Source organism: Panthera uncia, assembly GCF_023721935.1.
Source record: "Panthera uncia isolate 11264 chromosome B2 unlocalized genomic scaffold, Puncia_PCG_1.0 HiC_scaffold_24, whole genome shotgun sequence".
Taxonomy (NCBI): Eukaryota; Metazoa; Chordata; class Mammalia; order Carnivora; family Felidae; genus Panthera; species Panthera uncia.
Window position 1 is genome coordinate 73,947,366 of NW_026057580.1, and position 21,657 is coordinate 73,969,022.

At 39.9% G+C, this 21,657-nt stretch overlaps 1 protein-coding gene across 2 annotated transcripts in view; it reads left to right on the forward strand.

The window, feature by feature from the left end:
• The window catches only part of DSE (dermatan sulfate epimerase), a 79,715-nt gene that overhangs the window by 13,656 nt on the left and 44,402 nt on the right, over positions 1-21,657 (forward strand). For both annotated transcript variants that reach the window (XM_049654197.1, XM_049654196.1), the window contains exon 2: positions 14,491-14,959. In XM_049654197.1, coding sequence (XP_049510154.1) covers positions 14,544-14,959 — 416 coding nt within the window. In that variant the 5' untranslated portion in view covers positions 14,491-14,543. The remainder of the gene's footprint in view (positions 1-14,490; positions 14,960-21,657) is intronic.

Consider the following 21,657-nt stretch of genomic DNA (forward strand, 5'->3'; position numbering starts at 1 on the left):
TGGCTAGAATGGGGAAAGAGAGAAAGAGCTGTAGGTTGTGAAGGCAGAGAGGCAATGGGGCCAGGCCATGTTGTATCTTGAGAGCAATTGTAAGCACTTTGGTTCTTACTCTGAATGATGGGGAAGCCGTTGGAGGGTTTTAAATGGAGCAGTGACATAATCTGAATTGTGATCAAACAAGGATGGCTCTGGCTCCTGTGTTAAGAATGGCCATTGGGAGGTAAGGGTGAAGTCAGGCAGACTAGTTTGGAAGCTTTTGCAGTGATTCAGGCAAGACATGGTGTGGCTTAGGCATTATGGCAGTGGCGAAAGTGTCTGGATTCTGGGTATATTTTGAGGATGGAGTCAACAAAATTGGCTGATGGTTTAAACATAGAGACAGAGTAGGTAAGGGAAGGAGCGGGAGTTTGGGCCTGAATTGCTGGCAGGATTGGTTGCCAATAACTGAGATGGGCAAGTCCTGAGAAGACAGTGCCTGCATCTTTGGGTTAATTACATGTATGTATCATTGTTTCACAGACCAAGTCTGTGGTATTCTGAGTTTTGATTATGATTCATGAGAGGACATTTGGAAAGTACTCAGGGATTTTGGTGCCAAAGAACTATGATCTGTGAGACAAAAATGAGAATCAAAAAAAGTACATATAAAAATAGTTGAGAATGTGAAAGGCAGTAAAAAGAAAAAATTAAATTTTGTCATTGGTGAGTATTTGAAGGTTGGAAAAATTGAAGAGTGCTTGAATATAAGTAAGGAATGAAAAAGAACTTTAAATATAGCGAGAAAATATCACTCTGCAGTATATACTCAGTAGACATATTCATGAATGTATATACGTATCCAGTAAATGAAATTTTAATTTTGATTATGCTGGAATTATGGGTTTGATGCCAGCAAATTACTTTTCCATGGAATTCTTTTAAGCTTTTTGCCTAACTTCTGTGTATTTCGTTTTTTTTTTTTTTTTTAATATTTTTAAATATTTATTTTGGAGAGAGAGAGACAGACAGTGTGAACAGGGTAGGGCCTGAGAGAGTGGGAGACAGAATCCAAAGCGGGCTCCAGGCTCTGAGCTATTAGCACAGAGCCTGATGTGGGGTTCGAACTCACGAACCGCAAGATCATGACCTGAACCGAAGTCCGATGTTCAACTGACTGAGCCACCCAGGCGCCCCTGTGTATTTCTTTTTTTAGATACTACCTAAAGCTTTCAGGCGGTCTGTAAGTACAACACTGTATATTCTGCTGTGTCCTGTGCTTCAACGGCAACATCCTTGGACAGAGACAGAATCATTTTCCTGGGGAGAAAAAATCAGCAAAAGTTGAGTGAAAAAGAAGATTTGGTGAAGAGTATCACCACATTTTCTAATGGGGCAAAGTGTGTGGCAAGACTTTCATGATTCTAATGGGAATTTAGATGATAGGACTAAAAAGAAGGTTGGGTGGGGGCTTCCCGCTGACCACCATTGGGCCCAGTGATCCACTAGAAAGTACTCACAAGAAGCTGTTTTAATCATGAATATGGTTTAACAAAGCCAAAGATACAGATTAAAATCAGCAAAGGGACATGGTACATGGGGCAAAGTCCAGGAGACACCAGGCACAGGCTTCCAGGTGTCCTCTCTCAGTGGAGTTGTACTCTGGCAACAGTATGGGACAGCAGGTGCAAAGTGTTGCCAGCCAGGGAAGCTCACCCCAGCTTGGGGTCCAGTCATGTAGACGTGCAGTACCGGCTTGGCTGACTTCGGCTCTTCAGACTCTAGCCCCTCAGAGCAAAGATAGGAGTTTGTCATAAGTCACATTGTTAGTACAAACCATCTGGTCATGCTGGTACTAGATGGCCTGAGGCCTCAGGTATACAAAGGCTTTTTATCAGGCAAAATATTACAAAGGCTCAGAGCTCATCTCCTATGAGCCAGACAAGGGCCAATCCTGAAGACAGGCCTTTCTTAGAAATTTTGTAGGGTTTGAGCAGCAGGCCTATTGAGTTAACCCATTCCTGCATAGTGTGGTAGGGCTTTGAACATGGTATTAGTGTTTCTTAGAGTCATTATCATTAGAGGGTAAACCTCTAGGACCTGATCTTGGAGGAGAATGATATAAGGACATACCCAAAATATACAGTCTTAGCTAAATTCATAAATGAGTGAAACTAAGTAGATTACACGTGAGAGGTTAAATGTGTTTTGTGGTACTTAGCCTGAGAATCTATAATTGATGTCATGACTCATTCCACAGAAGTTTGCAGATACAGAAGTTTACTAGAAGAATGAACCTGCAGGTACATGTGGTATTGACTAAGATCAGGGAAGAGGTGGAAAGGAAGAAGGTAGCCCTGAAGTTAATGTCGAGGCAGAGGAATTGGTTCATTCAACTCTGGAGAAGTTCCATGAACTGCTGTCTGCAAGCTGGAGCCGAGGAAGGCTGGTTGTGCAACCCCAGTCCAGGGACAGGAGAAGGCTGATGGCCCAGCTCAGGCAGGTGGGCAGACAAGAGAGCAGGAGAGCGAGTGTGCACACGAATGAGAATGAATTCTCCCTTCCTCTACCTTTTTGTTCGGTTCAGACCCTCAGTGGATTGACCAAGGCTCAGCCACATCAAAGACAACAGTCTCGTTTACTTGGTCTACTCAAATGCTAACTTTCGTGGAAACCCCATCACAGACGATCCAGAAATGGCCAGTCAAGTTGACATATAAAATTAACCATCACAAATGGTAAGAAAGGAAGTCACATACCTAAAAATCAAAGGGGAGCGTTGGTCACAGAATTAAAGGTAGTTTTATCCACAAATTCAAGGAATTACATTATCAACTGAAAGTTAATGCATATTGCCATTTAAGGGAAGTAGAAAATGTATTTCAATCAAACATCAGATTTTTGAAGTTGTATTTAGGTTTAGAAGTGATTCTTTTCATCTTTTAAATTTCATCAAGACTGGGGTTTCTATGTTTAGGGTGTTTTTCTGACTGTAAACACATGTGTCATTATGGTATATCTGTAAGCTTTATCTCTCTATATAAATATTGGTTGATGAAGAAATTGTGTTAGATTTGAAGATTTCTTTTCTTCTCAGATGTGTTCAGTTACTTGGAATATGTCGCCTAAAAATTGTAAATGTGCAGTTGAGCAGGAAGGAGAAACCTCTTGGCTTCACATACTTTATATTTGTCAAAATATTTTGATATTTTTAGGCTCCTGATGACTCTGCAAGATTCTGAACACACAATGCATTGTACCTATTTTAAAAATAACATTCTTCGTGTGTTAGTTCTGTGAGCGTTTCCTCCTGCTGCCATGGCCCCCTTGCTCTCTCTCAGTTGGACTGACCTTGGCAGTCTCATCGATAAGAAGATGATGACTGCTAGCACTTACAGAACACCTCCTAAATCCTAGACACCCTTTTAATGTTTTAAGTAAATCAGCTACTTAAAGATCACAGAAACCCTATGAGGAAGGTATTATCCAGTTTACAGAAGAGAAAACAGGGGCATAGCTAGGGCTGTGGTGGTGCTGGGATTCATTCAGACCTTGGAAGTCTGGTTCCAACTTGTGCCCACAGCCACCAATCACGTTCTTTCCTTTTTTTTTTTTTTTTTTTTTTTTTTTTTGAGAGAGAGAGAGAAGGTGCAAGTGAGCGAAAGCCAGATTGAGAGAGAGAGAGAAAGAGAATATACCAGGAGGGCAGAAAGAGAGAGGGAGGAGGAGAGAGAGAGTAGTGGGGCTCACCTGAAACGGGGCTCAAGCTCACCCTAAGCAGGGCTCGAGCACACCCGGTGTGGGACTTGAACTCACGAACTGTGAGATCATCATCTGAGCCAGTCAAATGCTTAATGACTGAGCCACCCAGGTGCTCAGCCACTAATCATGTTCTGAGGTGAATGGTGATGGACAAGTATTTTGGGGGAACTCTTACCAGAAAGTGATAAATGCTTTATAGGTGTTATTTAATCTCCCAACTGTTATATGACACAAATACTATTTTTATCTTCATTTGAAATAAGGGACTAGGTTTTTAGATAGTTATAGTTGACTTGTCCAGAGTCACAGAGCAGTAAACCAAGGCCACTCTGATACCCCTCTTAGCCACCTCACCAGTCTGCCGTCATCAATCTATGGCAAGAAGAAAAATTGTATTTTAGTTTTCATGAGTATTTATGGTTTAGTTTAATTGTTATTTGAAGCTATAAGCAGTTGCATTCAGCCATGGGCTTCGGTATCTTTATCTTCCTTTCTATGCTTTATATTTTTAGCTAGTAATGCCAGAAAAGAGTGTTTTCATGGTTAAAGCTATTGCTGGGAAGGCCATAGGTGGTTTTTCATACCCTTCCAGGAAAGCTTTGATTACTTACTGTTGAGAAAAATTTTGGAAAAAAAAAAAGATTTTTTTTTTCTTTTTGGACCAGGTATAGTCAATAATCAGTTAAATAAATTATGTTGGACTAAGGGAGAATTCTATTCATCTTTATTGTCAGAGTAATATAAGCTCTGAAGTTAAAAAAACACAACTCAGAAACATCATTTTCTTAGATTTTTATCCTATAGTTATTAAGTGAAGAGCATAGTTTTTCTTGTTTACATTTTTTTGGTTTGTTTTTTGTTTTTTGTTTTTTTTGGAAAGAGAGAGTATGTGAGCAGCGGGGAGAGGGGCAGAGGAGGGAGAGAGAATCTTTTTTTAATGTTTATTTATTTTTGAGAGAGAGAGAGAGCACAAGCAGGGGAGGGACAGTGAGAGAGGGGGACAGAGGATCTGAAGTGGGGTCTGCACTGACAACAGTGAGCCTGATGCAGGGCTTGAACTCACAGCTCAACCGACTGAGCCACGTAGGTGCCCTGAAAGAGAGAGAATGTTAAGCAGACTCCACACTCAGTGCAGAGCCTGGTGTGGGGATTGATCCCACAACGCGGGAATCGTGACCCCAACCCAAATCAAGAGTCAGTGACTCAACCAACTGAGCCACCTGGGCACCCGTCTTGTTTAGTTTTTACCCCATGCCTAGGATGGTTCTTTGATTTAATAGCTGCTCAATACATAACTGAGTTAATTAATTAATGTTTACAAGTAATTCTCAGCCCCTACATGGATATTCCAGTTGTGGAAAAAAGTGCATTGGAAAACTTCATGTTCATAAGTTACTACTTCTTAAAAGTTTTGGAATACCAAAAAGAAATACAGTTAATTATACTCAGCATTATATTATTCTGAAAATAGTATCAGAGTAAAAAGTTCTGAAAATACTGTAGGACATGGCATTCCAATACCATCATTAAAATCAATCAAGGGGTGCCTGGGTAGCTCAGTTGGTTAAGTGTCCAACTTGGGCTCAGGTCATGATCTCATGGTTCATGAGTTCAAGCCCTGCGTTGGGCTCTGTGCTGACAGCTCAGAGCCTGGAGCCTGCTTCGGATTCTGTGTCTCCCTCTCTCTCTGCCCCTCTTCTGCTCGCTCTCTCTCTCTCTCTCTCTCAAAATTAAATGAACGTTAAAAAAAATTTTTTTTAAAGAAAATCAAAATTGTAATGAAGAGGTATCAATTAGAAGATGTCCAGTTGTTAGACTGCTAGATAAACTACAACTGACTTATAGCTTAGAAAGTAGAACCGTTTGGGGACTCCTGGCTGGCTCAGTCAGAGGAGCATGCAACTCTTGGTCTCAGGGTCATGAGTTTGAGCCCCACAATGGATGCAGAGATTACTTAAATAAGTACAACTTTTAAAAAAGTATAACCATTTCATTTCCTCTTTGTAAGCAAAATTAGCTACTTTAGTGTTCTCCCAAGTGATTTGTAGATCCTCCACCACACCTCTACCCTGCTTTCACTTTGCCTCCGTGAAAGTACAGATTTTACTTTCTTTCTATTTTCTGTAAGACAGCCATGCTCTCAAAAGCTGGATCTGACTTATTCACTTACTTATTTAGGTAATACCTTCATTTATTTGTTTTTTAAAGTAAGCTCTATGCCCATCATGGGGCTTGAACTCACAACTCTGAGATCGAGAGTCACGTACTCTACCGACTGAGCCAGCCAGGTGCCCCGAAAGCTGGATCTTAATGGTTCTTAGTTTTGTGGTAAGGTGCACCAGGCAGACAGAACTCTACTGCTAAATGATGCCTTCAGTTTGAGAACCACTAAATTACTTACTCAAGTAGCCCTCTGGTGAATGGGATCTGGAGCCTTCATTTTAAACATAATTTCGGTTAACCATTCTCACAGAAGAAAGTTATAGTTATCATTGTTGGCCTAAGAAAGAAGTGAGGTCCAGATTATATTGTGAGGAAATGTGTTATCTTCACAAACACTTTCCTGGGGACAGTGTTGGACTGCACAGAGCTGCACTTAACTTACAAACCTAACTTCAAGTTCCTCCAGTGTTGAGCATGAAGGTGATGTGTGCCATGATTATACATGGTGTGGTTTTGCTGTGTGGGTTCAGGGTTGTAATTACTCCCTCAGTAGTGCGTGTAAATTCTTAGGGGTTCCATATGCTGTAATTTCATATCGCGGATTTTTGTTTAGAAATGACTTTTTGGGGAGATATATTTCATTTCATCCTAAATAAGGAAAACAATAAGCCCTCAGTAAAAGGAACTTTCAATTTGATTAAGAGCCCTTGGTTTTTAAATTTTTCTTTTTTGGCTGAGTCTATAGGCTTTACACATCAGGGAGTATAATTTTAGGGAATGATTGTATAGTACCAAAACCATATGTTTTCTTAGGATTTGATGTATGTAAGAATAATGTTAGATTTATTTCACTACAGAAACTTATGAAGGACATATAAGGTTTTATTTTGATAGAGGTAAAATTATTTTTCAAAAAATTATCCAAATTATACATTTAATAAAAATTGAAATAGACAAGTAAGGAGAACCTTAAAAATATGTACATTCCATTAGTTAAAAAATCCATGGAAACAGTGGAGTAGTGTGTGTGAGACCACAGCAAGTTGTTTCTCAAATACTTGGAAATAGGTTTCTCTGAGAGTTAAATCCCAAAATAGATCAGAGAGGGAAATGTGCGGCTCTGTTACAATACGTTAGTGCTCTCAGGGCATCAGAGTTGCCTAAAACCCAATTAGAGGCCTAAAAATGAGGGAACTTGGTTTTCAGTGGAAGAACACACGAGAAAGAATTGCTGACTTCTACAGTGTCTATACATTTTCCAAGGAAGAGTGTTCTGTTGTCTGGTCAGCAGGACTGCTTTAGCCCTTCATGGATATGGGCACATCCAGTTCTACTGTGGGAGGTATTTGTCCTAATCACGTAACTAACTGACTGCTGGGCCCATCCATTGGCTTGAGCAAACTGGAGCCAGTACTCTTGAGCTGAGCTTGATGGGCTTGGTGGCAGGAGCTGTGGGACATGTATATTTTGCTCTTCTTTCCTAAATGATTCAATTAAAAACTTTTTGTTCTTAATGATATCCCAAGGGCATCTGTGATATATGCTGACAACACAGCATCCTTTCAAGCAAATTATGCTCCTGACTGGTTGAGTTACCCCAATCCCAGGGCCTCTCCCCCAGCAATTATCTAATAATTTTACTCCTTGTGTACATTTCTGATGAAGTCAGAAAATATCTCCCAATCTGACTGATGGTTGTATTTCTTATGAATGAATGCACTGATATCCTGGGAGAGAAGGGTTTTAGTTTTATTATCATCAGATAGCACATCCCAGGATGATCAGCTGGAATACTGATGACATTGCCTGAGCCAACAGCAGACCCTTGAGGTTAGGGTCTTATCAACTCAGGCAGTGGCAACAGATGTCTCCCAAGTACTCACGCATCCCTTCAGTCATATAAATTTGTTACTAGGAAACACTCCCCAGCCAGAGATTTTCTTTTCTAGTCCCTGTTATATACTGGCCCTTTTGAAAGAATACAGTAAGAAGCAGTCACCTTTTATACACCAAGAATTACAGACCTTGGGAGGCAGTCAAACTCAGATAATCATTTATTTAATCATTATTCTTTTCTTTGAGGGCCAAACCCCTGCCCAGTACTTAAAAATCTCAAGGGTTATATTCATTTTTTTCCAGTGAGTATTGAGCGAGCTAATGAAATATGTGTTAGAGTCAGGAGCATTGTGTTTGAGTTTCAGCTAAGTTTCTAACAAGCGCTTGACCTTGCTCACTCAGTTAATATCTGTGATTCTCCTTCTTTTGCTCCTTTTTCTTTCAAAAAAACTTTTATGGATGGATTAATATAACCTTGCATGCCCCAAACTTCTTCCCTTTTATTAAAAATATTTATAGAGCTCTGGGGTGCCTGGTGGCTCAGTCGGTTAAGCGTCTGACTTCGGCTCAGGTCATGATCTCAGTTCCCGGGTTCGAGACCTGTGCTGACAGCTCAGAGCCTGGAGCCTGTTTCAGATTATGTCTCCTTGTCTCTCTCCCCACCCTCAAAAATAAATAAACATTAGAAAAATTATTTATAGAGCCCTTCCTTCATGTCAGGTTCTATGTGAAGTGCATCACATAATATTTAATCACTCTGTGAAGTTGGGATCATTGATGGATGAGAGAATGGAGACTTTGAGAGCAGGAGTCAGTTAATCAAAACTAGCAGACAGCAGAGCAGGGGTTTATACTCATGTCTGCCCAGCTCCAGGCCCGGTGTTAATCATAATGTAAGAGTGTTTTTAATCCATCTTAATTTGGGACATGTTTTACTTTCTACAGGGTAATCCCAGTCTTCAATCCTTATACTTTCTACATTTTCTGAAGCCAAGGAAATTGAAAGACCTTTTGTATCATCATGTGTTTCATTTATAAACTGTCCCAACCATTTGGAAACCTTCATTTTTGAAACTCGATGTTACTAGTCTAGTTTCTAGTTCTTTTTCTTCTCAGCATATTCTTTCTGTGCTTGCTTTGTGTAAGGATGGCAAAAATGGAACTTTTAATGTCACTGAATATTGTTAAAAATTTCATTAAAGAAAAGAATGTTGGCTTAGCATTTAAGAGATTGGGTTCTAGTTTTGCCTGTAAGATACTGTTAGAGTATCAGTAGACACCAACTCTAAATACTGTTTGTAATATTAAGTTATCATAAAGTAAAAGATCAAATGTGTGAAAAGCATTTTACACAAAATTTCTCTGTGTGTCAGTAACCATAACAGTTGCAGTGGATTGTTGGAACCAGGATTAAAGCAAAATAATTTTAGGCTTATTGTTGCTTTGTGAGGACCTACTTAAAATAATTAGAATTCAGGCATCTTCTTAGACACCTGTTGTGTTATTTGGCTTGGCCTAAGCATAATGTCAAACTTTGGACTGCTACGGATATAAGCAGGGTGGAGATGATTAAATTGCTGTCTCAATTATCTGGTAGTGACAGGTTAATTCTTAAATGACTACAGTATATTATAGTCATTGATTAGGTCAAAATTTAGGAATGTTTTGCTTTCCGAGCTGTGTTGAGTGAGACAAAAGAATGGGAAGAAAAGCTGGATAAGGAAAGTTAGTGTGTTATAGGAGAAGAGAAAGACTTTAGGGGAAATGAGGCTCAGGAGAGTCATTCAGAACTATCCTGAGAATTGGAACTATGGGTAAACTGAAATATTAGCGGCACCTGCTGAGGGTTGCTCGTGATTTTGCCGTATTGAAAATGCTATGCTCCAGCACTCTCAACAATAGCCAAATTATGGAAAGAGCCTAAATGTCCATCAACTGATGAATGGATAAAGAAATTGTGGTTTATATACACAATGGAATACTACGTGGCAATGAGAAAAAATGAAATATGGCCTTTTGTAGCAACATGGATGGAACTGGAGAGTGTTATGCTAAGTGAAATAAGCCATACAGAGAAAGACAGATACCATATGGTTTCACTCTTATGTGGATCCTGAGAAACGTAACAGAAACCCATGGGGGAGGGGAAGGAAAAAAAAAAAAAAAAGAGGTTAGAGTGGGAGAGAGCCAAAGCATAAGAGACTGTTAAAAACTGAGAACAAACTGAGGGTTGATGGGGGGTGGGAGGGAGGGCAGGGTGGGTGATGGGTATTGAGGAGGGCACCTTTTGGGATGAGCACTGGGTGTTGTATGGAAACCAATTTGACAGTAAATTTCATATATTAAAAAATAAAAAAAATAAAAAAAAAGAAAATGCTATGCTCTGAGCTGGGCCAAATGCAGCCTGAAGATTGAAGGGAGAGACAGTGCTGTGCTGTGTCTGCAACACACTGAACTGGGGGGAGAATGGCTTGAGAGATCATCCACACACCTCTGAAAGTATAGACTTGTCCAGCGTGTGTCTGTGTGTGAATGAGTGTGTGTGTGTGTGTGTGTGTGTGTGTGCGCGCGCGCGTGCGTGTGCGTGTGTGCGTGTGTGTGTGTGTGTGTGTGCTCTGAGCTGTCAGCCCACAGCCCAACACGGGGCTCGAATTCAGGAACTGTGAGATCATGACCTGAGCCAAAGTCGGATGCATAACATACTGAGTGCCCTAGATGCCCCCGAGTTGTCCATTCTGGTAAACTCAGTGGCCATTGTTTTACTCAGCATTTCAACATCTTCCAGTAGTCATTCAGCTATCACCTTCAACAATTTTTGCCTTATCTATTTACTTTTTTTTAATATAAACTTTTAAACTTAAATTTGTTGTAAATAGGAATTTTATATCTGCTGTTAAAACTTCAGGTTAGATGTACTAGTTATAGTTTTTCCTAACATACATTGAAATAAGTTGGCATAAAACCTGTCCATCTGTGGTCTACCTAAAATTATCTTCAGAAATGCTCCTTTCATGTTATTCCAACTCTTCACAGAGTGGTACACAGAATGCTGAAGGTAGAAGTTTATATATATATATATTAAAATAATTTTTTTAATACGTATTTATTTTTGAGAGAGAGAGAGAAGAGAGACAGAGAACACAAGTCGGGGAAGGGGCAGAGAGAGTGAGGAGACACAGAATCTGAAGCAGGCTCCAGGCTCCAAGCTGTCAATGCAGAGCCTGATGAGGGGCTCGAACCCACGAATTGTGAGATCATGACGTGAGCGAAGGTCAGAGCTTAACCACCTGAGCCACCCAAGTGCTCCCCAGAAGGTAGAAGTTTAAAGAGGAAACCCAAAGACTAGAAATAGGGGCTTTTCGATGGAATTTTCTAGACAGACTTAAGATGGTAGACGTCTCCTTTTAGGTTATCAGCCTCAGTAGTTTGGGTTAGGCTTTAATTAGGTTTAATTTCTTTCTTTTTTATCTTTCTTTCAAAATTATTTTTAGGCTGCAGGAGTTTCTAGGCCTTGTAAATAGTTTGTTTCCTCTATAAGTTTCCCAGCAGAATTTTTTTCTGAAAAATTCTAAACTTGCTTTGGCTTCAAATAAGGGGGAATAAGGTTTCTCCTTTCTCATTTTTAGTGATGATATCTACTCTGCCAGTCCTAAGCCCAAGGGTTAATTCAGTTCAGCCAGCATCAGGAGCTGCCTTTTCCTCGTCAAGCACATTGTTAAGCCCTGTGATACAAAGAGGAAGCTATGGTCCCACCTTCTGTGAGGCACAGCATATAAACCACCAGAATAGTTCCATGTGATACAAGGATGTGCCAAATACAGAAGAAATGAACTCTTTGGATAGGTCAACAAAGGCCTTAATCACCGGGAGAGCTGCGAAGGCTGGGTGGTTGAGTGCATTGTAATAAGAAGGCAACATAGTCTGTGACACGATGAACGCTGTGGTCCTTTTCAGGCAGTCTTTGTGATTGTTCTGTGGAATTTCTGTGGGTTCTGCATTGGTCCACATGGTATTCCAACAAGAATTAATGTCTTAAATGTGTGGTAGGTAGCTCACAGCCTTTCTGCCCTCATACCCGCATGTGAATTTGAAGCAATAACTAGGGAACTTTCAATAACAGTTGGCATGTTGAGATGGCATCATTCCCAAAACAACATCTTAATGAGGTTCTGTGCTTCAGGAGCAACTCTTCTTGTTTAAATACACTTAGCCATGACCTACGTAACTGGACGCAATGTGGCAGAAGTGCCTGGGATCACATCGTGAGTCCTACATTGTAAGGGATCCTCTGGAGCGCTCCACTACCTCAGTAACTCTGGACCTGGGTAGGAGGATAGTATGGATAACAGGAGGAGGAAGAGAATAAAACCAATCTGCCTGTAGCTACGTTTAGGGAATGTTGGTGTAGGATCTAAGACAAATTCTAGTCTCCCAGTGGGTTCTTAGCCATCCCTCCAAAATCCAGCACCTCACAAACACCTAGAACGTGAGCTACACATTCAAAAATGAGTAGTTGAGAGAAGATCTTCAATTAAGCATCAAAGGAAAAACTCCTAATCCATCTTCACACTGGGTGCCTAAAACCTCCACAGTGTTAATTGCATTGGTAACTGCATCCAGCCTTAGACTTTGGGGGATTTAACATACGCAGGCTCTTGTTTTAATTGTTTGCACGGATATTCAATGAAAAAGAGCAAAAAGTAAGCCTCGGAGTGGAGGTGGGGGCAGTGGGGACTAAGCATGACTTCAGACCCAGCCATGTCTCTGTGTTGCCAGAGACCACACCCCTCCTCAGACATAACCACAGAGGACTATTTCTTTTGGCCAGGCCTCTGACCTTGAAGGGTCTAGCCAGCCGCCGTGAAGCTTTGGGTGCTAGACATAATATGAGTAGATTCCAAGAGTTATTTCTATTTTATATATTTTATTTAGCATGGCTATACCAATTTTTTTTTAAATTCATCACAAGTTCTACTCTTGAAATGCATCTAAAATGCTTTGCAAAATTGCTGCCATTGAATTTCATACATATAGTCTAAAACATATTCAGAAATATAAAGAGTATTAGAATTAATGGCAGCGTCCATAAGTGATGCCATATTGCCTTTTTCTTGGAGATACAGCAAGTTGAGAATGTGGATTGATCTCCAATGTGTGTTAAATCTTTAGTTTTCTTTCTTGTGAATTTGATGAGGCAGTTTTTCCTTGGAAAAATAGTTTGTGTTCAGCTGGGGAGGTTGATTTTTCTCCATCAGTTTCTCTCTTTAATAATTGAAAACTACTGTTCATTATTTACATAAAACTGTCTTTTTCTGGTCTGCTTTCTATAACCTTTCCCCTCTAAAGAATTTTAAGAATTCCCTGACTTTCCTCTGGGGGATTTTATGCCTGCTTTATCCCAGATGTAGGACATAGACTAGGCTGAGGTTTTCTTTTTTCTTTTCTCTCTCTTTTTTTTAAAATGTTCTTGTATTTGAAAGACGTTCTTTTAACCTGTGCCACTGAAAAAAGGGTTTTTAAGAAAGTTAAGTGGTTAAGAAAATATGAGCTTGGTTTCAATGTCTGACTTACTGGATGACATACCAAAATCCCATGTGCAAAATAAAAAAGTGGGCAGCGGTGTCAAATAATAAGGGGAAAATGCACACATGTTCTTTCAGCCTTTTGATTCTGGGGTTTTATTTTCTGAGTGAAGGCCTGTCAGTTTCTAGTCCCAGCAGCTCCTTGTCTGGTCTTTCACTGCATACTTGGCTGATGTCAGCCCAGGGATTGCAAGGGCTTGGCTGACGGTTTACCCTGCTTTGTCTTCTCCGTCCCCACCTTCTGCTGACACAAAGAGAATATAGCCTTACCCGTAATATTTTGTCTGCTCACATTCTTACAGATGTATTGATCCTAATCCCTGCTTTAGAATGCAGATTGTTAGGAAGCTGGGAGAGGCCAGAGTAAAGGAGCCTATATGAAGAAAGACAGGATTAGGATGCCTGGGTGGCTCAGTGGGTTAAGCATCCGGCTCTTGATCCGAGCTCAAGTCTTGATCTCAGGGTCGTGAATTCAAGGCCTGCATTGGGCTCCACACTGGGGGTGAGGCCTACTTAAAAAAAGAAAGAAGGAAAGACAGGATTTTTCTTCTTTCCTAATGTCCATTCAGATTCCCAGACAACATTTCACCACCAGCTTTTGGTTACTGTGGTTTTCATATTAATGTCTAAAAACTACCATAAAATCTAAACTTTTTTTGTATGACAAAGTATGAGAAAAATACCAAGGAGAGTTTTTCTTCCCTGCTTGAGCAAATATATTACATGGTTTCCCCAAGTCCAAAGTTCTGTTTCCCTCAGTGAATATATATCTGATATATCATGTTTAATTGATTAATTAGATTATTTTTACTTAAGTATGGTTGAGACACAGTGTTACATTAGTTTCAGGTGAACAACTTAGTGATTTGGCAGTTTTGGACATAATGCTGTGCTCACCGCAAACGTAGCTACCATCAGTCACCATACAACGCTATCATAATATCATTGACCGTATTACCTATTATGTTGTACCTTTTATTCCCGTGACTAAATCATTAGGTTTTAGTAAGTCTCTTCTAGTTCAGATTTTTGTTGCATTCTTTTAAAAAAATCTAAATTCATAAGCTTTATTTTTTAAATATTTAGACCTCATAATACAAGCAAGGTTGTGTTTCCTATTGGTCATGTTCCCCTGGTTGACATACCCTTTTCTTCCTTTTTCCTCATGTAGGATCTTTCGAAGATGGTTTGGCTGCCTTGGAGACTTGGAGATCTGATGCCACGATGAGGACTCACACACGGGGGGCTCCCAGTGTGTTTTTCATATATTTGTTTTGCTTTGTGTCAGCCTACGTCACCGACGAGAACCCAGAAGTCATGATTCCCTTCACCAATGCCCACTACGACAGCCACCCGATGCTGTTCTTCTCCAGGGACGAGGTGGCGGAGCTCCAGCTCAGGGCTGCGGGCTCCCATGAGCACATTGCCGCCCGGCTTACCGAGGCCGTGCACACCATGCTGTCCAGCCCCTTGGAGTACCTCCCTCCCTGGGACCCCAAGGACTACAGCGCCCGCTGGAATGAAATTTACGGCAACAACCTGGGCGCCTTGGCAATGTTCTGTGTGCTGTATCCTGAAAACATTGAAGCTCGAGACATGGCCAAAGACTACATGGAGAGGATGGCAGCTCAGCCTAGTTGGTAGATTTTTGTCTTTTTCTTCTTACTGTATTAACTCTGTAATTTAAAGAAATGAATTCATACTCAGATGCGATTTCGGAGGCCAGATTTTCACATAGGTGTATGTGAGTGGAGGGGAGGAGTTGCTTGTTATTTGTGGTGTCAGCGGCTTATGAATGGTCCACAGTTTCAGAAGACCCAGTGACGTCCATGTTTAAAGTTAGCAGGAAAATATTTAGCTACAGCCTAGCCAAAGAAAACATAATTTGTTGAATTGAGTAAATACTATCATCTCGATTGTTGAGAATTCTTTCCCCCCTGTTTAACAAGCATGTATTATGGTCATCTGGCTTCAGATTTTGCTTGAGCCCCAAGTGGTTAAGACTTTTGCCAACAAGAGATTTTAGCCAGTTAAGATCTCTTTACATTTTATGACAATTAGGAGCTAAAAATGAATGTGATAGGATTAACTGGCAATTTATAAACAAGATCTTATCCAATAACTACCAAACTATACTTATCCAAGAACTACCAACATTAGGAAAACCAGTGTTGTGTAATTATGTGAGGAATTCTAATTACATAATAATTTACTTCAGATTTCCAAGATTTGAAAACAAACTTACTACTTCCTTGTTGATTAGCTTAAATTTATTTTATTTGTTTATAGTGAATGTGTCTACCTGCTGTCAGAAAGATAGGCAATGAGTTGATTAGGGATCCTGTGGGTATTCTTACTTGAACTGTGTTTTTTGTTTTTTTGTGTTTTTTTTTGTTTTGTTTTCTTTTTTGCTGTTACCACATTTTTATTTTATTTATTTATTTTTAATATAATTTATTGTGAGGTTGGCTCACATACAGTGTATACAATGTGCTCTTGGTTTTGGGGGTAGATTCCTGTGATTCATCACTTGCATACTTAAACTGTGTTTTAATGCATATTCATGGTATAATTGCACCAAAAAAATACAAATTATATGAAATATCCTTTTAAAATTACAGAGGCTGCTACATTTTTATAGGGCTATAGACAGCTCATTTTTAAATGCTTAGAAAAAAATCAGTGAATACATATAATGCTGTGATGAGTTATATCCCACACATCACAGGGGTGAAAAATGGTCATTTGCAAGCTTCCTGAATTCAGTCAATATGGTAATGAAATTTAATTCTTCCTAAATTTCTGCCAGTATCATCAAGAATGCTGTTTGCTTATAGAGTTTGAAGGGTTTTCTGGAATTTCTTAATGAAAAACATTACGGAAGACCTGGTGTTAAATCCATATCAGAGCTGACTTTTTAAGATTCGTTGTTAGGTGCGTATAATCATTTTGAAGCTTATAATATTTTAGGTTGAAAACAACCTTTCTTTTTGGTTTGTTTCAAAATTGAGCCATGTATGCAGTAGTTTCTGATTTTGATTTTAATTAACTGATTTTACTCTATTCCTGACACCAAGAAAGAAAACAAAATATGTGTGAAATTTATTTGATATTTGAACTATGGGATTATATTATCAAATGTTATAATTACTCATTTGACATTGTGCCATTGGTTAAAAATGGCACCCATTAAATACTTTATTTAGGAAAAAAAAAACTGTTGCCTATAAAGCTGTTTTTCTTTTCTTTTTAAAAAACGTTTATTTATTTTGAGAGAGAGAGCGAGAGAGAGAGAGAGAGAGAGCGCACACAAGATGGGGAAGGGTAGAAAAAGAGGGAGAGAGAGAAAATCCCAAGCTGGCTCTGCACTGTTAGCACAGAGCCTGATGTGGGGCTTGAACCCACAAACCGTGAGATCGTGACCTGAGCTGAAGTCAAGAGCTGACACTTAACTGACTGAACCACCCAGGTGCCCTTTCTTGTTTGTTTGTTTGTTTGTTTAATGTTTATTTAAATTTGAGAGGCAGAGAGTATGCACAAGCAGTGGAGGAGCAGAGAGAGAGGAAGAGAGAGAATCCCAAGCAGGCTCCGCACTGTCAGCTCACACACTGACAAGGGCTTGATCCCGCAAACCGTGAGATCATGACCTGATTGGACGCTTAACTGACTGAGCCACCCAGGCGCCCCCGTGTTTGAAATTTATTTGGAGATTTTACTCATTGTTCAAGTGACTTTCTAAACTAGAACATCTGTTTAATTCACAAAGTTTTCCTTTTGGCCTTGTTCCATTAAAATGCTCAGTGATGCTCCCCTGGGCCCTTTTCTTATGCCTATAAGAATCTGAAGGTAACGCCAGCGAAGAAGGCTTAGGGGAACATAATGGTGGTGTGTCTTTTATCTGGTATTAAGAAGAAGTACATCGGAGGTGTACATGCATATAAGTTTCTTAATGTGGTTTATTTTTCAGTTGAGTATTTTGTAGGTAAAGAGCTAAAAGGTAACATCTCTATATTCACTTATTTAAGGCTTTGGGGCCATCGTAAAAGAAAAGTTAAAGGAAAAAACTATCTAATTATACTGATATAATATATAATATTATGTATAATTATATATTTGATATAATATATAATACTAATATAATTATACTGATATAACTGTTACGTGTCCATTTTATATAATGCATACCATAAAATACAAAGGGAGTCTGAAAGATTGATCCCAAGGGTGGTAGTGATTGAAAAACAAGAGCGTGCAAAACTTCTTTCTTCTTTTAGCATCATACTTGCGTGTGTCTCCCAGTACCCCAATGCGTGGGCTCCACAGAAAGATGAGTCCTGTCTGTGTGCTGTATGTGCCTTTGCAGAGATGCCACATTCTCTCTCACACTCTCCTTGGTTCTTCTGACTTCTTCATAGTAGTAAAAGTAGCAGAGTAATTTAAGCTTATTCTTAACTTAGTTCTAAAAATCAAATTTAGGGGCCCCTGGGTGGCTCAGTCGGTTAAGTGTCTGACTTCAGCTCAGGTCATGATCTCATAGTTTGTGGGTTTGAGCCCCGCATCAGACTCTGTGCTACAGCTCAGAGCCTGGAGCCTGCTTCGGATTCTGTGTCTCCCTCTCTCCCTGCCCCTGTCCTGCTTGTGCTCTGTCTCTGTCTCTCAAAAATAAATAAATGTTTAAAAAAAATTTAAAATAAAAGCAAATTTGAAAAGATGTCATTTTTAACCTCTATATAAAGTGGCAAATCATTTTCAGTTGTAGATCTCATCTTCCAAATGAGAGCTAGAATTTGGGCTGCAGTTGGCTCTGTATTAGATGAAAGCTTGATGAGAGCTTGGGACGCCTGGTGGCTCAGTCGGTTAAGCATCCAACTCTTGATTTTGCTCAGGTCATGATCTCATGATTGTGGGATCGAGCCTTGCATCCGACTCTGCACTGAGCGTGGATCCTATTTGAGATTCTCTCCTTCTTTCACTGCCCCGCCCTACCTCAAAAAAAAAAAAAAAAAAAAAAGAACTTAATATGAAATCATTTGGAGAAAGCTTAATGACCTGATACCCTAAATCCAGAGCTGGTAACAATAGAAATGCATTTTGATTCACTTAAAGTAAATTCATTTTTTGTATAATTCAATTTTTATATAGTGTCACCTAGTCACTAGAGCAAGTTCTGTGTATGTCAATTGGCCTGTGGGGGTATTCTCATTTATAAATGGTTGCTTTCTGCCTTCAGACCTTACATAGTTAAAAAGAACACAGCCAGGGGGTGCCTGGGTGGCTCAGCTGGTTACTCATCTGACTCTGGATCTCAGCTGAGGTCAGGACCTCACGGTTTGTGAGTCCGAGCCCCACATTTGAGCCCCGTACTGGACTCTGCACTGACAGCATGGAGTCTGCTTGGTATTCTCTCTCTCTGCCCACTTGTGTTCTCTGTCTCTGTCTCCCAAAAATAAATGAATAAATAAACATTTAAAAAAAAAAAAGAACACAGCTAGACTTCAAATAAATATTCTCCATCAGTACCCCCCGCACCTCCCAGAAGCTTAAAATTTAAGGTAGGAAAAAAATAAAAGCAGTTGTTAGTAAGAATTTAAAGAAATATCCAGAAAGTCAATTTTTGGAGTTTTGGGAGTCAGCATATATTACTCTACTTTCCTAAAATTTTCATGTGTATATTTTCATTTACTTATTTCTACTATACCTTTCCTCCCACAAGACTGAGGAAACAAAATACAAAATATAAGATTGAAATTAGAAGTAGCTGAGAAAGAAAGGGAAAGAAAAAGGTTGGGGATATCAGCTGAATTAAGAATGAGACCGTTGTAAAATGTTGTCCCTCACAGACCATGGGTGGGCCAAAGTGGGCCTGGCGTTTTACGACAGCAAAGAGAGTAGGCTTCGTTTGTTCTGAAGTGTAGGGTGTCCATGATATCAAAAACAGATCAGTTATTTTACAGAACTACTACCTTTGACCCAAGCGCCAGACAGAAATGTCTCCTGGGGTTTTGGGGAAGAATCTTCCCAATGATCTCATGAACACCCTTACAGTGCACGTGTGATGAGTTGCTTGCATGGTGCTGTTTTTTACGCCAGACCAGACTAATGTTAAAGGCAGGGTTGTGTCTTTGGCTCACGCATGTATCCTCCAGCTCGTAGCATGGCATTAAGTAGATTTCTGTCCAGTGAATGAATATACCATAGCATCCCTGGATAAAGCATCTCCAAAGTGAAGTTCATTGAAATACAGGGACGTATGGTTCAGCCTCAGACCACTTTTTTTCCCCCTAGTCTAGCTTAATCCTTCAGTAGAATTTTGTATATGTATCGGGCAGGCTCCCTGTACATTGTGTATCTCACTCAAGCTAGCGATCAGTAGATACCATTACACTCCTTAGGAAGTTCTTGCAGGGATCTATAGCTAAAAACAAACAAAGGAAGTAGAAAAAAACTCACTCGTGATTATTGGAAAACACTACAGATCCTTAACTGCTTAAGAAACGCGCAGTTAAGTTGATCCTATTTTACTTAATAACATGAAGAGATGGATGCATTTAAAAGAGATTTAAGATAAGATTGTAACAAAAAGGATTTGTTGTTCAGCTCTAGTTGATAGCATATAGCGATCCTGTGTGCATTTCCAGGCAACAGGCTTTTTTGTCTAAGCATTGTACACCCTGGGGAACGGGCCTTGCATAGTGGTCTTTGGAGGCAAAACAGTGCTGGCAAGAAACTGAGGTTTACACAGGTTTAAAAACCTGCCATTTTATTCGCCATGCGTCCTTTGGCAGGTGTTTTACCCTGTAGAAACCTCAGTTTCTTCATCTATAAAATGTGGATGAGCCTTCCTGTGCAAGATAGTTCTCGGGATTAAATGAGATAATGCACGTAAAACTTTTAGCATTATGTACCTGGCCTGTAGCTTTACTAAAAAGTCTATTATCTTTAGATATGAACATGCAGCTTGATTCTCAAGTTTCTTGATACACACTACTCCATTTTACCTGCTCTGTCACTCCGGAGTTGTGTTTTTGAGAAGGATTCATTGTGAATCATGCTTTCTTCCTTTCTTTATAGTATTTTTGCTTACTTATCGTCAGAAAATAAATCACAGAGGAAAGAAATTACTTCATTCTTGCATTGGAGCCAGTCAGCTACAGGAAATCAGAACTGGTGAGGGAAACAAAGAAAGTTGAACTTTGGGACAGAGAAGTAATTGTACTTTGATTTGCAACAGACTGAGTACTAAATCCTTGCCTATGAATCGCAACTTCTGGACAATGATATCCGAGAGTGTATTTGCAAAATAAAATAAAACAAAATAATAAAATGAAGGAGAAGAAAAAAGAAAAAAGAAAGGAAAGCCTCTGGCATATGGAAATGAACCAATCAGTCTTATTCCTGTACATTCCAAAATGAAGTGTGTGCCTGTCTTTCTCCGTGTGGCCTGCTGGCTCCGAGTGCAGTTCCCTACAGCTGTTTTGCAGACTTTTTACTTTTCTAAGTTGTTCGGTAAGGCTGGGAATCAAAGGAAGGGGGAGGGTGTAGCTGGGTCCCAACACGCGCAGCCACAGCACTGTGAGTAAAAAGATCAGGTTTTCCTCTCCTGACTTTACAGTGGTGAAGACTGGGAGGCTTAGCCCAGAATGCACCTGGAAACCATTGGATTCCTGGGAAACAAATGTTGGGCTCTCAGAAAACCCAGCCCCCAGTTCTCCTGCCTTTTTGTCATTCCTGTTTCTCCTTCCTTTTACCCTTTCCCTTCTCGATTTGCCACTCTTTTTCTCTGTTCTTCTCATTCTGTGATCTAAAAGAAGTGATCCCTTTTACCCTACTTCAGATCCTTGAAAATAGAAGGCTAAAACTGATGACTATAAGGCTTTTGATGATCGATGTTTTATAAAAGAGAGCCTACATTTATTTTATTTATTTATTTTTTTAAGTAAACTCTACCCCCATTGTGGGGCTTGAACTCATGACCCTGAGACCAAGCGTTGCATGCTTTCCTGACTGAGCCAGCCAGGCTCCCTGATGATCAAATTCTTAAAAATGTATAGAAACACATGTTAGGAACCTGGCCACTGGGAATTCTCTTCTTGAAGGCTATTTAATAAGCGGGTTGTTGCCAGTATAATAATAAACGAAGACATTGGGTAAGGATTGAGGTCAGATGACCTACGGTGGGAGGAATCATGTGAAGAGCGGCTAATTGAGAGGTGACGTCGGGTGTGCGGGTTAGCCGAGCATCTCCTTTGGGGTATGATTGTTCGATACACAACAAGCAAAGTGTTCTCCACCTATTATTTCAACTGCTGGTGAGGATAAAGTAGTTTTAACAACGCTT